The 17,314-nt window shown below is 35.8% G+C and overlaps 1 protein-coding gene across 7 annotated transcripts in view; it reads left to right on the forward strand.

Annotated features, from left to right (window-relative positions):
* Positions 1–2,434: 2,434 nt before the first annotated feature.
* Positions 2,435–17,314, forward strand: part of LOC117927068 (putative disease resistance RPP13-like protein 1) — a 55,772-nt gene continuing 40,892 nt past the window's right edge. The window contains exons 1-6 of one of the 7 annotated variants that reach the window (XM_034846456.1): positions 2,435–6,595; positions 6,715–7,208; positions 7,347–7,440; positions 8,397–8,447; positions 8,681–9,957; positions 10,104–10,409. In XM_034846456.1, the coding sequence (XP_034702347.1) occupies positions 2,526–6,533 (4,008 nt within the window). In that variant the 5' untranslated portion in view covers positions 2,435–2,525 and the 3' untranslated portion in view covers positions 6,534–6,595; positions 6,715–7,208; positions 7,347–7,440; ... (1 more) ...; positions 8,681–9,957; positions 10,104–10,409. Of the gene's footprint in view, positions 6,596–6,714; positions 7,209–7,346; positions 7,441–8,166; positions 8,238–8,396; positions 8,448–8,680; positions 10,060–10,103 lie in introns of those variants that run through there. The other 6 variants (XM_034846459.1, XM_034846457.1, XM_034846460.1 and 3 more) reach the window with 6 other exon arrangements.

A 17,314-nucleotide genomic window follows, 5' to 3' on the forward strand; every position in this document is an offset into this window, starting at 1 on the left:
TAACCAACAAGAAACAAGCATGTTTTCTTTGGGCTTATACTTTTCAATAACTAAGGCATTTGTTGCTTTAATTTGAAATAAAATTATTTCAAAGGTTGTTGGGGATGGAAGATGGAGGGAGGAAGATTGCTGCTCTTTCAATGCCTGAAAACTTTAACTTGCATCAAATAGGGAGATGGCAAGTACACTACTACAATTTCTTCTATGTTTCTGGTACTGAATTGGTTAAGTCAGATCATACTTGATTGCGGTTGCTCTGTTCTGCTAGCATACAGGGAGAGCTCACCGATTAGTCCACATTTAACAGGCAAGGATATAGGAATATAACATATTTTTTATGCATTTGCTGCATTTGTTTCTTTCCTAATTCTTATGTCATCTTGTTCTTGTTTTGGTTTTTCTTAAGTCTTCTATATACATAGTGTTGCCATTGGGATGATCACGTAGATCACTGTCATGTACCCTTACATAGTGTTGCTGTTGGGATGATCACTCAGATCACTGCCTTGGGAGCTTTTGCAGCCCACTGTCTGTTGGCTCCTCATAATTTTCAAGATGTGAAAGATGCCACATCAGTGGCAGTGAGGTGTTTGTATGCCAGGGCTTCTCACGATTTGCTTCCATTGGCAATTTTGGCCACACGAGCCTGGTTCAGCTTGATAAGAGAGCGCGGGAGGCCACCAAGGTTGCAGCAGCTGCAAATCCAGCTTCTAATTCTAACACACCTGTCAAAGCTAAGAAACTTGAAGTTATTTTGGTGGCAAAATGATATCTTACTTTGAAGCTAACATTTTTTTAATGGATGCATACATTCTTATGCACATTTTCTTGATGTGTAAGCTTGTGGCTTTACTTTGATTTTATTGCATTCAGTTTCTCTGCGGGGGAAAGAGTGTTGAAAGTGCAGAGGATGCGTTGCTATTGTTTTTCATATTCATATTGGTGAATGGTGATTTCCTCTGTACCCTTTAGAACAAATTGTTTATTGTTATGCTCTTAAATTGATTATTAGATTCTTTTTCTGTATAAACATTTGATTCATTCTTCAGTGGTTGATGATTCAGACTAATGTGAGAAAGCATGTGGAATTGGTCTGTTAATTACTTGTAAAATATGGGATAGAATTTCGAAATATTAAGGATGGTGGTAGCGAAAGGAAGTAGGGTAGTAATGGTTTTCTTGAGCACGGTAACGACACATAGTAGGGATCATAATTTATGAATGGCATAGGTTTAAACATTTTTTGATAGGTAGTGCTTATATGTAAAAATGCCTTTTTAGATATAATTACATTGTAGAAATTCTTGAAGATAGAGAAAATGGAATTTGAAAACTTTAATGCTTTAGACCATTCCAAAAACGGGTACTTGTCAAATTTAAGAATATTAACAAGTTGGACAAGGAAACCCACTTGTTCTTCTTTGGCCCTTTTTCTGCCCTTTGGCGTCATTCTCATTGGAGACATGTCTCCCCAACTTTAATTCACAGTAGAAAAAAAGGAGAGCATCCTGCCTCTGGAACCTAAAAATGGTGGTCTTTTGACCGTTGTAATTGCACCTCTGAAACAGGTGGAGTAGGTTTATAACTTTTTCTACACGTATATTCACACTTTAATAAAGGCAAAATTTGGTGCACAAAATCCAGATTCGATGAGGATTAAAGTCGTCTTCGATGGAACGCTCGAACTTTCACCAACCCACCACCGTGACTAGACAGCTTTTCTTATGCTTGCCATAATCTCATCACTCATGTTTTTTTTTTTCCTTTTTAAGGTTGATTTCGAGAAAAACAAAAAGGGGAGAAGCTGAACCATTCACACTTTCCAAATGGTTGTTCAACAACCGTTGTGGAATTAATCGGTTTGAAAATTTTTCTGGTCTTTGAGGTTAGTTGTAGAAATTTTGTTTTAAAGAAATAATTTTTTTTTTTTTAGGGTTTTTTAAAGCTTTGTGAGATGCTAAACTTTTTGATGAATGCGTTTTCAAGTTTTAAAAGCGTCTTCAAGAATCTTTGGTCATAGTTGAGTACATGAGTAGATGGCGAATCTTTACAGCTGTAAGGTGCATTCATCCGTACTTTTGTCCTTTGAATTGTATATGTTTGAAAATCCAGATAAAACAAATTTATAAAATATTGTATCCTTGGACGGTAAATGTTATCATTTTTATTATAATTTTATAAAGAATAAAAAAAGACCCACACTATGAATTAGTATTCAAATCCACTAAAGAAATTGAAGATAACCAGGGTGATCATGTCAAGTCTATTAATTATAATTTGCACCTCAATGGATGAAAATCATTTCCAACCATTAAAAAAGCCCAGTGAAACAATGATGTTGGCAGAAAGCAGACGTACGGGGTCTTCCACGAAAGTACCTTGGAATCCAAAGTTATTTTACTAGCAACAAGTTGCATTTTCTCTATACAAACCTATCTTTTTCTGGTTTGGAGGTTTCATTTTGGGTCTGCTTAATTTCTTCTTCCCTCGATTCATCATTCACTTCCTTTGCAAGAGAAACAGAAATGGCAGGGGCTTTAGTTGGAGGTGCGTTTCTCTCAGCTTCTCTCCAAGTTCTATTTGACAGGTTGGCTTCTCGCGAGGTTGTGAGCTTCATCCGGGGGCAGAAGCTCAGCGATGCGCTCCTGAAGAAGTTGGAAAGGAAGTTGCTGGTCGTCCATGCAGTGCTCAACGATGCTGAGGTCAAACAGTTTACAAATCCATATGTGAAGAAGTGGCTGGTCTTGCTTAAAGAGGTCGTGTATGATGCGGAGGACATATTGGATGAGATCGCCACAGAGGCTTTGCGACACAAGGTGGAAGCTGCGGAGTCGCAAACCAGCACAAGTCAGGTGGGTAACATCATGGACATGTCAACCTGGGTTCTCGCTCCATTTGATGGTCAGGGCATAGAGTCTAGGGTGGAGGAGATCATTGATAGACTAGAAGATATGGCACGAGACAGAGACGTCCTCGGGTTGAAAGAAGGCGTTGGTGAGAAATTGGCACAAAGGTGGCCTTCTACTTCTTTGGTAGATGAATCTCTTGTTTATGGTAGGGCTCAAATTAAGGAGGAGATGGTTCAACTGTTGCAGTCTGATAATGCAAGGAGTACTGATGCCATGGGTGTGATCTCCATAGTCGGCATGGGTGGCACAGGCAAAACCACACTTGCCCAGCTGCTCTACAATGACCAAAGGGTGAAGAAACAATTCGATCTCCAGGCATGGGTTTGTGTTTCCGAAGAATTTGATCCTATCAGAGTTACGAAAACAATTCTCGAGGCAATCAATTCATCCACGTCCAATACCACTGATCTAAATCTACTTCAGGTTCAACTGAAGGAGAGAATTAATATGAAGAAATTTCTACTTGTCCTGGATGATGTTTGGAACGAAGACTCTTGTGACTGGGATGCGCTACGAACTCCACTCATAGTCGGGGCAAAGGGAAGCAAGATTATTGTAACTACGCGAAGCACCAATGTTGCATCTGCCATGCGTGCAGTCCATACTCATTGTTTAGGTGGGTTATCCTTTGAAGATGGTTGGTCCCTGTTCAAAAAACTTGCATTTGAAAATGGAGACTCAAGTGGGCATCCACAACTAGAAGCAATCGGAGAAAAGATTGTCCACAAGTGCCAAGGTCTACCACTGGCTATAAAAGCAATGGGGAGTCTCCTACACTCCAAGGTTGAAGCAAGAGAATGGGATGATGTATTAAACAGTGAATTATGGGATTTGCCCACAGATGCGGTTCTTCCTGCTCTGAGGTTGAGTTATTATTACCTGCCTTCACATCTAAAATGCTGTTTTTCTTATTGTTCAATCTTTCCCAAAAACTACGAATTCAAAAAGAAGAAGCTTGTTTTGTTATGGATGGCAGAAGGTTTGTTGGAACAATCAAAAGGCAAGAAAAGAATGGAGGAGGTAGGCAATTTGTACTTTCAAGAACTTTTATCAAAGTCATTTTTTAAAAATTCAATTAGCAATGAGTCATGTTTTGTAATGCATGACCTTGTTAAGGACTTGGCACAATTGGTATCCGGAGAATTTTCTATTTCTTTGGAGGATGGTAAGATGGACAAAGTCTCAGAGAAGACTCATCATTTATCGTATTTGATTAGTCCATATGATGTATATGAGAGATTTGACCCACTTTCTCAAATTAAGTATCTCCGAACATTTTTAGCAAGAGGCGAATATTGGAACCTTGCATATCAATACTTAAGTACTAGAGTTCTACACCATCTATTGCCGGAAATGAAATGTTTACGAGTGTTGTGTTTGAATAATTATCGTATTACTTATTTGCCTCATTCGATTGAGAAGTTGAAACACTTGCGCTACTTGGATCTCTCTACGACAATGATTCAAAAGTTGCCTGAATCAGTTTGTAATTTATACAATTTACAAACAATGATGTTATCAAATTGTGTGCTTCTCATTGAATTACCTTTAAGGATGGAAAAAATGATTAATTTGCGTTACCTTGATATTATTGGTACCGGGGTGAAAGAGATGCCAAGTGATATATGTAAGCTAAAGAATTTACAATCCCTTTCTACATTTATTGTGGGCCAAAATGGTGGGTTAAGTTTGGGAGCATTGAGGGAACTTTCAGGAAGTCTTGTCATTTCAAAGCTAGAGAACGTAGCATGTGATGGGGATGTATTAGAAGCTAATATGAAGGACAAAAAGTACCTTGATGAGTTGAAGTTTGAGTGGGATAATGAGAACACTGATGTTGGTGGTGTTGTGCAAAATAGAAGGGATATAGCCAGCAGCTTACAGCCACATACAAACCTCAAGAGACTCCATATTAATTCTTTTAGTGGTTTAAGCTTTCCAGCTTGGGTAGGAGATCCTTCATTCTTCAATCTGGTTGACCTGGGGCTTCAGAATTGTAACAATTGCTCGTCATTGCCACCACTCGGACAGCTACCCTCTCTTAAACATCTTTCTATCTTACAAATGAAAGGAGTTAAAATGGTGGGTAGTGAATTTTATGGGAATGCTTCTTCCTCCAACACAGTTAAGCCCACCTTCCCGTCCCTACAAACTCTAAGATTCGAGAAGATGTACAACTGGAAGAAATGGTTATGTTGTGGATGCAGACGTGGAGAATTCCCTCGTCTTGAGAAGCTTTGTATGAATGAATGTCCCAAACTCATTGGGAAATTACCAAAACAGCTTCGTTCATTGAAGAAACTTGAAATCATTGATTGTGAGTTGCTTTTGGGCTCCCTCCGAGCTCCTCAAATCCGTGAATGGAAAATGTCGTATCATGGTAAATTTCGCTTGAAAAGGCCAGCTTGTGGGTTCACTAATCTCCAGACTTCAGAAATTGAAATTTCACACATCTCTCAATGGGAGGAACTGCCACCACGAATACAGATACTAACAATCAGAGAATGTGATTCGATAGAGTGGGTATTGGAGGAGGGAATGCTACAAAGAAGCACATGTCTTCTCCAACATTTGCACATCACAAGTTGTCGTTTCTCCAGACCCTTGCACAGTGTTGGTTTGCCCACTACATTGAAGTCACTCCATATCTGTAAGTGTACCAAACTGGAGTTTCTCCTGCATGCGCTATTGAGATCTCACCATCCATTCCTTAAACGTTTATCCATATCTGATGTTAGCAGCTGTAATTCTTTCTCATTATCTTTCTCATTAAGCATCTTCCCACGGTTGAACAGTCTCAACATCTCTGATTTTGAAGGGTTTGAATTCCTCTCCATCTCCCTTTCTGAGAGGGATCCCACGTCTCTTAATTATTTAACTATCGAAGACTGTCCTGATCTGATATATATTGAATTGCCCGCTCTCGAGTCTGCACGCTATGAGATCTCCAGATGTAGGAAGCTGAAGTTGCTGGCGCATACACGCTCATCGTTGCGGGAATTGCGATTAATAGATTGTCCAGAATTGTTGTTTCAGAGAGATGGTTTGCCCTCCGACTTACGTGAACTTGAAATTTCATCCTGCAACCAACTCACATCTCAGGTGGATTGGGGTTTGCAAAGACTGGCCTCTCTTACAATATTCACAATCAATGATGGATGCCGAGACATAGAATCATTTCCCAATGAGTCCCTACTGCCCTCCACACTTACCTCTCTTTACATATCTAATCTTCCAAATCTCAAGTCTCTGGACAGCAACGGGCTTCGACATCTTACCTCTCTAACAACATTATACATCTCCAAGTGCCCTAAGTTCCAATCCTTCGGAGAAGAGGGGCTTCAACATCTTACCTCTCTTGAAAATTTACAGATGTACTCACTCCCTATGCTTGAATCCTTGAGAGAAGTAGGTCTTCAACACCTCACCTCTCTTAAAGCATTGTCTATCTCCCGCTACCATAATCTCCAATACTTGACAAACGAGAGACTGCCAAACTCGCTCTCTTTCCTGGAAATCCAGAGTTGTCCTTTGTTGAGGCATAGGTGCCAATTTGAGAAAGGCCAAGATTGGGAATATATAGCTCACATTCCACGCATAGTAATAGATCGTGTGCTATACTAATGACTAATGAAGGTGGTGATTCCACATACATTAAGACTTGGGTGTGCCATACAGTCAGTCAGGTACTTGTCCTACACTCCAAAAAAAAGAAACACTGACGTGCCAATTTATTAAAGTAGCCAAACTTGTGCGTCTGAATTTCTAATCATTTCTATTGTGGTAACATATTGATGTTTCTCAGGTTAACACAAGTCTCCTTATACACAAACTTGTAAGATTCCATTGCCTATGGTGAGACAGACAAGGTGCCAAGTAGCCCTCCACGTATCAGAGACTTGTGTTCTTGATATATGACTATGATCTTTCCAATCAAACAATATTTCATGAGTCTCCCCCTGGAAAGGCAGCAGCAAACACACACATCTGAGACTATTCCATTGGAAATTTGCAATATGCCCTGCGTCAATATTTCCTGCCCTGTTGTTGGAGATTTGAGGGTGCAGAATACTCTGCCCTTTGACTTCAGATATGTTCTCTTATGCTACAAGCCTGAAAACAAAGAAGTGAAGAGGTGTGGAGGAAGACTGACAATAGGTGCTTGCATTTTAACATAGATGATTGAAATATTTCAATGGCTCGTTCAATTTACCTTTATAATGGGCAGAGGTGATTCCTGAATTTATCCATAGATTTCTGTGATACAGGCAAACATGGAGGAATTTCTGGTAGTTTATGGTCAGTTAAACATTTTAATTTCTTTATTTCTTTTTTGTGGCCTACTTTAGATTTGTACTTGTTGATCCCTTTTCCATCCTTAAAAATGGAGATTTAACTTTCTGCCATACTTACAATCATTTACACATCATTCTACAGGTGCTATGAGGCCGGTGTATTTTTCGCTTAAAAGGCCAATTTTGTAAGGACAATTGCAACATTTCCATATTGTAAGGCAATGCCTAACAAAAAGGTACCATTACCTTTGATGACATTATTAACCTTGTTTGGCCTCTAAGCTACATGAATATTAAGACTAAAAAGATTTTGCAAGTTTATGTATTTGCTTTGGAATATCAATGATTTAAATACTAGTACATCTTCAAATACCTTAGGTATTGCCTATTTGTATCTCTGGTCAAATGTGCTTGGAATTTTACCTGCATCATAAATACACTCTAGATCTAACTATTGCATTTATACAATTTAGAATTATATGGGTACTTATTTGGAGCCTTTTGCAATTTATTTTTTGAAATGAGTTGAATTAGAGTCAAGATATTCTATCTTTTCTCCCTTCCATATCAAGTTAATCACTGTTTCTCCTCTCCTGTCTCATATTAAGTATATAGGAAGAACATGAAAGATTTCTTATGAGAAACACATTTTTGTTTTGATAAGGAGAAATATATCAAGTGACTATAAATAATTTATATGAATTTATTTTACATTTCTGATTTTGAAACAGAATTAGAATATAAGAATTTATGAAATTAGAAAAAGGGATCCCTCCAAAAAGCCTATCATTCAATTCCTTTTGGTCTCTATTTTAAGTCCAATTTGTGTTGATCTGGAATGGCCCAGTGCCTCAAACTCAAATTTCATCCTTTGACTTGATGCCACCATCTTCTACTGTGCCCCCTTCCTTCACTCTTACATTGTCATGATACAACATATTGAGGTCTTCTTGTATTTGTAGAAGAAAGACTTCAAAGCACCTCTTAATTCTGGTCATTGGGAACTATTCCATTTCAATCTTGCCAAGTTCAGGTCAGTTGTGTGTGACATCTGGTGCATGGGTGCATTTTTTTTAGCTAATTTATGGTTAGAGAAATATTTTAATTGCTTTGGTCCATTTTCTGAGGGTACAACAGAGGAGACTCTCTTTGTAATCTGCAAATTACAAGTTGTTCTTACATCACTTTGTAGGTTGTATGAGGCTGAAATGTGTGATATCTTATACCCACCAGAAAGTAACAGGTATGTTATCTTTGGGCTTATACTTTTCGATGACTAAGGCATTTGTTGCTTTAATTTGTAATAAAATTATTTCAAAGGTTGTTGGGGATGGAAGGTGGAGTGAGGAAGATGCTGCTCTTTTAGTGCCTGAGAGCTTAACTGGTATTGAACAGGGAGATGGAAAGTAGAAGATGGTGTTTAATTGGTCAAGTTAGGTCATGTTTGACTGAGGTTGCTCTGTTTTGGTTTTGCAGTCAGCATTTTACCAGAGATGGTGTTTACTGTGCTTCTGCTTGCATAAAGGGAGAGATCAGCAGTTAGCCACATTTGAAAGGCAAGGATACAGGAATATAGCATCTTTGTTATGATTTTACTGCATTTATTTCTTTCCTAATTTTGATTTCATTTTGTTCTTGTTTTGGTTTTTCTTATGTCTTCTGTATACGTTGTGTTGCTGTTGGGATGATCACTTAGATCACTGTCATGTACCCTACTCAAAAACAGGATCCTTTTCTTAGAATTGACAATGTTCCTGTTCTTCTCATTGGAGGAAGTCTTGGCTCTCATTGAAGTTCTTAGTTAGAGTACCTAATATGCAAGATATGATCAAATATTACTTGAATTCGAATTTCCAGAACTCTGTTAGTGATGAATTACAGGGATCACACCAGCTTTTTCCTTGTTTCCTTGTCCCGCAATAACTATGTACTTTTGCTTATGGGTCATGAAGGATTAAGCAATTAAAGACAATAGGAGTCATCATCATCACAAGTCACGGCATATAATAAATAAGAAATAGAAAATTAAAGGTGAAAAATGAAATCCATTCACTTATACCCCAAATGATACCGAAACATGCCCCTGACTAGTTATTCACAGACAAAATAAACATGTCTTCTGTTTCAGATATATCAGCCAGCCCTTTGATCATCCCTCATGAGTCACCTTCATTAACTGGTGCTGAGAGCTTCTGCAAAGGCGCCTGAAGATGCTGCTGTTTTAGTGCTAGGAACATGATTTGTATTAAACAAGAAGATGGCGGGTATGCTACTACCAAAGCTAAGAAACCCAAAATCCTTTTGGTTTTAAAATAATGTCTTCCTTTCAATTAACCATTTGTTGATGGATACATACATTTTATGTGCATCTGTCCATGTCTTCGTGATTATTTTCTTTCAGGTGGTTATGACCTTTCCAATTCCAATCACGCTTTAACTCCATCTTCTTGAGTCAGGCACCCCCTCCAGTGGAAAACAGATGTCTGACTCAGTAGTCCTTTTCTCTTTATTGTTTGGTGTCATTGTTTCATGCAAAGCTGTGTTTTGCAAATAATGATGAACTATTAGATTGATGGATATCCTTTTGGTTGAGATGGTTCAGAGCTTCATGATACAAAAAACTGTTGGGAAACTAGCATCTTATAATAGTCTTGATGTGTGTACGTGCTAGATCTTTAAAGTGGACGAACAAGGGGATTTTCTGGTTGGTGGGATTCAACTTACAACTTAGGGGATTTGTTGCTCTGGAAGGGGTATGTAAAATTTGTTTCAGTGTTTTTTCTCCCCTTACTTTTCTAGAGACAGATTGGTTCCTCAAATTCAAAATCTGTCTGTTGAATGTCTTCTTGTACTTACCAATGATTGTGGATTTTTAAATATTTTCTTCCTTATAAGGCAGGGACATAGAAGAAGTCAAAGCACCTCTAAATATATGTGTTGATCTAGCCAATTTCAGGTCAGTTGTGATTGAAATCTAACTGATCCTTTAAGGACATATCTACTTGCCCTGAACTCCGATCCTTGACAGAAGTTGATGTTCAACATCTTGTTCTTTAATATTAAGATTGGTCTCAAATGTCCTTTATACACAAATTAACTTTAAAGTTGTTGCCTATGGTCATAAGACATGGTGCCAGGCAGCACTCCAGGTATAATAAGTGACTTGTCCTCTTGTTATATACTCATGAGCCTCAAATTCTCTTCCATGGACTAATTTATTGATATTCACTGTAGGCTTTCGATTTGATTTTCTCAGTAGACATTTGGAAATGATCTTTCTTCCCAATGAAACAGTACCCCATGGCTCTCCCCATGGAAGACAGTGGCAAAGACACAGACCATCTTGATATATGAACAATCACAATAGTTCTAACCAACTTTGCACCTAGTAACTCCTAATATCTTCATACACTGCAATAATTTATATCCTAAATGTACAGCCACTACTATGTACAGGTGTGTTCATTATTTTCTTCTTTCCACCTTATAATTAACTTCATTCTTCTTCAGGTCAAACCAATCACATGTTATCAGTCAGATATGTATACCATTGCCCATGAAAATTAACTGACACCATGGGGCTGCTGCCACCACTCTTCTAATAGAAGTCCTTCCGTCTGTGACTATGAATTGAATGAATAAAAAAAAGGGATGAAATCAAGAAAAAGAGCGAAGAATTCAAAGGAAAGCATGGTTCGGAACAAAGAAATGGGGAAGAACTAAAGTCGTATGGATTCACAAAGACGCCATGTATAGGAACTAAAAAAGAAATATCAAAATAGTTCTGATGATTCAATAATATTATTACTTCAATTCAGAACCCTAATGAACCTAAAAAAAGGATAAAGGCACTGGTTTAGATCGATCTTAATCGGATGATTACGAATTACCCCATTTTATTTAATTTAATGAAAATGAAACCCGGTAAGAAGATATCAGTCTGATCAATAGCTCACATCCGCCATAGTGCCATTTCTGCTAATTTTTTTCCTTGAGGGTCATTCCCTGCAAGCACCACTCCTCTTGCGGCCAAATAAACAAGATGGGATACTCTCTCAAACATGGGTGCAGGCTCTTCACCAACATCCTGCTCATAACTGCTTTCCTTGCTTGAAGCTTGTTGCTGTTGGAGGCTTCCTCACCATCTCTTGAAAATTTTCAACAATTTCTTCAATTCCTGCCTCTTCAGAACGGTCCAGGAGCTCTAAGACTTGTTCGCCACACCTAACTACAATGTTTTCCATAACCACAGGGTTGGCTAGTGCTAGCTCACTCATGAGGATTTGTCTGGCAAACAAGAATGCTGCATTTACGTTATTTGAGATTAGCATCCATTAGTGCTTAGAAAATTAAGGAGAAAAAGAATGAACTCCAAAAATGGAAAAATGAGCAAGCAAATATAAGGATGGGTCATTGGAACTTGACTAGGATAAATTTTCCTTTTCTTGGAAAATTCAACTGTTTCAAGGCAGGAGCCCATTTGTCTCAGTAATGTGGAGAGCTCTAATACCATCAGCTTATATATTCATGGCAGAAGTGTGTCAACAAATATTAACCCGTAAGGAATTTTGTACAACATGGCTTTGACATGTTGAAGATTTTGGTTGAGGCCAAACGATGGAACAGTGTGCCCACAAAATATTTCTCAAGGACCAAGCTAATTACAGTTCTATTTGTTATCCAAATCATTGAAATATATGGAGAATAAATGTGTATAATAAATATACAAATAAAATGAAGTAGAAAATTGGAACCCACAAATAAGGTTGATCGAGGCTAGAATTTGACTTTATATCTTTTAAGACAAATTTGTCTCATTCAAGTGCTTTACAGTATATAGATAATCATCTCTCAGGATGGATACAACAATCACTTTCTTGTGATAGCAGCGCTCCAAATCATAAAAAAATAGTGAATCACTTGGTAATTTGTACTCTCTTGAACACAAAATATTATTGATTAGACTCAAAGCTAAGGAGGACTTGAATGACAAGAAAGGAGAAAGAGTGAAGAAAATGGATGAATGAATGAATGTCATAAGGGGTCCCTATTTATAAATTTGATGGGGACCTATAGAGAGACCTCTTTAAAATACTACACACATCCTTTGATGGGTTGTGCCTTAAGACACCAAACACATCCTTTGGAAGAAGACGTGTCATTTAAATACAAGACACATCCTTTGAAACAAGTTGTATCTATTAAGAAACAACATATCTTCTTTAAAAAAAAAAAAATCTTAATTTCCATTTACCTATATAAATTCCAACAATGGTTCGTTCTTTATCACTGTCCTTTTTCCCTTCGTGGCCCTCAAATCCTAAGTACTCTGAATTTATAGATAATCTATAAAGGGCCATCAAATGATCTGGAAAGAATGTCTGTATGTTAAACTATAGATTCAACAAATTGGGCTAACCCTGTGAACGCTTAGCTGCACGAGTAGCCTTCTTGCTTGCACATGGGTTTAATAATGGTTGTGATGTTAATAATAATTTGAATCTTGTTGGAGACTTAGATTTGCGAATGCATCATTTGATTGATTGAAGATATTTTCTTAAGTGACAACCCCAACAGTCAATAACAAGGATTGATAGGATTCAGGATGACATTGGTCTACAGTCGCCCTAGGCTCCAGTACTTGATAAAAGTTATTGATAAGAGTCTTCCTACCACCACCACTTGCCTTTCATATTTGGCCTTTATTTTCATTCATCTCTGGTAGGTGAATATGAGGTCCATATGGGTTGATGTGAATTCCCAAGTCAACAACCAAGTCTACGAAATAATTTCAATCAATGAAAATGGTGATGAATGACCAAATAAAAATAAATTATTTATTTTAGAAGGCCTTGACCCATATATTGTATGCAAGGTTATGGTCTTTTTATGATTTCAAATAGTATTAAAAATACCCTTTTTTTTCTTTTTCTTTTTCTTTTTTTCTTATTTTGTCCAAAGCATCCACAACAACATAGGCTTGCTTGGTAATGGTTCTTGAAAATAGCTTTTTATTTTCATAAATCTTTTTTTGTTAAAAAAAAAAATATTTTTTTGAGAATTTATTCTAAACATAAGTTTTTATAACAAATTTGAGATGTTTTTAGTTATTTTTTATGCATGCTTGAGTTGTGAGTAACAATCGAAAAGATGTAAAATACTTTGAAAACTTTTGGAATTATAGTACTTTTATGAAAAATAAACCAATAAAACTATTTTTCATATTTTCATTTTCAAATAGAATTTTATCCCTCAAAATAACTTTTGAAAATGTTCGATAATATCTACATATAAAAAATTTTTATGCACTAACAATTCTATTGTACTTTAATACAAGAATCACAATCTATCTAGAAATTGCATGTGATTGCTTAATAGTCAAGGTTTTGAAAATAGAATCCAATTGGACAATTCAACTTCTTGGACTATTAACTAATCATCCTACCATTGAAAAATTGAACAATCTCATCATTTAAATTGACAGAGAACCACTTGAGCTATCGACCTTGTTAAACAACCAATTTTTCTAAAAGTTTAAACTTTTATGATTTAAATTCAATATGCATATTATGCTTTTAATACCCTCCATCATGTGCGGCTTTGGAGTGATAGACAATTTAGATTACTATTCAACAAGACCTTAGATGTACGATGCCCCCATTTGCTTTCCCCTTTAATGTGAAAGTAGCAGTCGGTTCCATGTCTTACCCTCAGACATTAGAAGTGGCAGCTCCATCTTTTGTTATTATTTTCTCAAACATTGAAAGCAGTGGATCCCAACTATTTGAAAATTCAAAGACACGTCTTTGTCTGGCTTTGGAATTTATGTGTAAAAACATGCTTTTCTAGAAAGAAAAATTAAAAATAGGTTCACCCTGAAACATGTTTTTTTTAATAACACTAATAATTTAAAATGAATATATTGAATATTCACATTTTTTTTTTTAAATCTTATTCTTTTCTTGACATATAATATATTTTTTAATAATTAAATATTATAATTTACGAACTAATAAAATAAAAATATTAATAAATTTACATTTTATTCTTATCATGATTTAATATAAATATGGTAAAATTTTCAACTGTTTTATTAATAAAAGGATATAGGATTTGTAAGTTCACATATGCATGTCTGACTTTCGTTTTCATCCCCTTTCTCTTTCTTTCTTTCTTCCTTGTATTCATTTCATGGACCACTGAACTGTGATGTTTTGTCAACAATGCAGAAGTCTGGGCTCTACCACGGTGTCCAATAATTCATTCAACCATTGGAAACTTCGCTTGAACCGATCTTTTCTGGTTTGGAGGTTTCATCTTGGGTGTGCTTACTTTCTTCCCTCGATTCATCTTTCACTTCCTTTTGCCAGAGAAACAGACATGGATGGGGCTTTGGTTGGAGGTGCTTTTCTCTAAGATTCTCTCCAAGTTCTATTTCATAGGTTGGCTTCTCACAAGTTGCTCAACTTCATCACGGGGGGCATAAGCTCAATCATGCACTCCTCAAGAAGTTGAAGAGAAAACTATTGTCTGTCCATGTCGTGCTCAATGATGCCGAGGCGAAGCAAATTACAAATCCAGTAGTCAAAGAGGAATATGATATAAAATATTTCTTAAGTTGATATGTGATTGTAATTAGATTCTTTATAGAATAAGTAAAGCAAATAGGAGTATCTCGCTAAATATTCTAGGCTATGATCAAGTTAAAAAAAGTTATGAGAAGAGATATGATAGAAGTAAGTTTGCAAAGATTATATATCATGAATAGAGATGTGAAAAGGAGTAAGAGACATTTGATAGAGTAAGAGGACTTACGATTTAGAGTGTAGATACGAGAAAAAGTGGGAGACACCAGATGGAGTGAAATAGCTCATGATTTAGGATGAAAATACAAAGAGTGGGGAAACGTAAAATATTTTGAAATCCAATAGTTGTAATTATTTATATCATCTATAATATTTTCTATCATATAGTGAAATGTTGCATGATTGATCGAATCACAATAAAATCCTATACACATTTTGTATGTTGCAAACTTTATGTCATTCAATTAATATGTTGCAATATTAAATCTTTTGCTTACGCAACATATAGTTCTTATTTTAATGTACTATTACTAATCATTTTTTACCTCTGACAAAAGGGATAGTTGATTTAGATGATGGGGACTCTATTGTAAATCCAATGACATATTGGGATCGTATGTTGAATCATATGAAGAACTTATGCCAGACATCTTTATAGAAATAAACAAGCCTGAGTCCATTTTGCTTTTCAATTTAGAACAAGGTATGGATCTTCTCAGGCTATAGAGGGGAAACCACCGTCTCTGTATTATCTCTGGCGATGGGAAGCGAGAGAGAATGTTTGTCTTATTCAAAAAGATATCTAAAAAATGAACAGACACTTAACCTTATATACTCTCTATGCCTTAGGGGTCATTACCTTTAAATATTGGGTCATATGTGTCTTAGGCCCATCATTTGAGACACACATAGTATCGGGCTCTACACATGAGGTGACCCATACTTTAAAACAAATAGAAAACAAATACGCGAATACGAATAACTTAATCATAAACTATATTACATATGTGAGTCCATATTTTAACATTAGATATATCGATAGAGTTACATGTAGTAGCCATGGTTTTGCACATTACATTTTATGCTAAAACTACTTCAATCCAATGAGGGAAACCAGATTTGATGCTACAAGTGTTGTCTTAATGAAAAAAGAAAAAAAAATATGTAGGCCAAACAATTTCTCCAAGAGTTATTATTGATTTCTACTTGGATTACATAACACCCCATGGTCCCTTATTAAATAAAGATATTCAAGCAACTAAAATATACAATTTAATAGTAATTTTACCTCAATGGAAATTTATTTGAAAAAATAACAGGGAAAGGAAAAAGTGGAAACCTACTATGCAAAATGAATCTTGTTGGAGACTCGGATTTGTTGATGCGTCATTTGTTTGATTGAAGATATTTTCTTAAGCTACAATGCAAGCTGTCAGTAACAGGAATTGATAAGATTCTGAGTAACATTGGTCCACAACTACCCTAAGCTCTGGCACCTGACAAAAGCTATTAATTAGAGTCTTCCTACCATCACCACTTGCCTTCGGTATTTGCCTTTATTTTCATTCGTATTTGCCTTTATTTTCATTCATATATGGTGGGTGGGTCTAAAGTCTATATGACTTGATGTGAACTACTAAGTCAACAACCAAGGCTACCAAAGAATTTCAACCAATGAAAATGGTGGTGAATGGCCAAATTCCTAATTAAACCTTGAATACCAAGTTAGATATCCAAATAAAAAGAAATTATTTTTTTAAAAGGCCTTGACCCATATATTGTATGCAAGGTTATGGTCTTTTCATGATTTCAAATGGTATTGAAAATTACCATTTTTCTTTTTCATTTTGTCCAAAGCATCCACAGTAGCATAGGCTTGCTTCATAATGATTTTTGAAAATTGTTTTTTATTTTTATAGAACATTTTTTATACAAAATAATTTTTTGAGAATGTATTCTAAAAATAAGTTTTTTTTTTATAATTAATTTGAGACGCTTTTAGTTATTTTTTGTGCATGCTTGAGTTGTGAATAACAATTGAAAAAATGTAAATTCAATGTCGGAAATTGAATCTACTAAAAATTTTGATGTCTGCAACCGCTCCTAATTATTAGTTGGAAATTCAATGTTGTACTTCAAACTTTAAACTTTGTTATGATTTTTCCAATAAGAATCTACTTAAATTATAATTTTAAATTTGGTAAGGGACAAGTTTTAGCTCTTTATCTATTCTTTTATTTTCTTTTTATTTTTCTTTTAATTTATTTAATTATTTAATTACCACTTGGTGCTCTTTGCTTTTATCTTTCCTTTTTGAAAAAAAAAAATATTTAATGTCCACTGATTTATGATGTTTGTTAAACAAATCCACCACAATAATGAAATCCAAAGTTCAATGATTCATTAATACACTGCTATAGTGCAACATGCATAAGCACCTTTGTTATACAAAATGTCCTTCCAAATAACCAACAAACTACTCTTTGTAACACTTCTACCTAATATTTCTATCATAAATGTTTTT

The sequence above is a fragment of the Vitis riparia genome, chromosome 12 (genome assembly GCF_004353265.1).
Source record: "Vitis riparia cultivar Riparia Gloire de Montpellier isolate 1030 chromosome 12, EGFV_Vit.rip_1.0, whole genome shotgun sequence".
Lineage (NCBI taxonomy): Eukaryota > Viridiplantae > Streptophyta > Magnoliopsida > Vitales > Vitaceae > Vitis > Vitis riparia.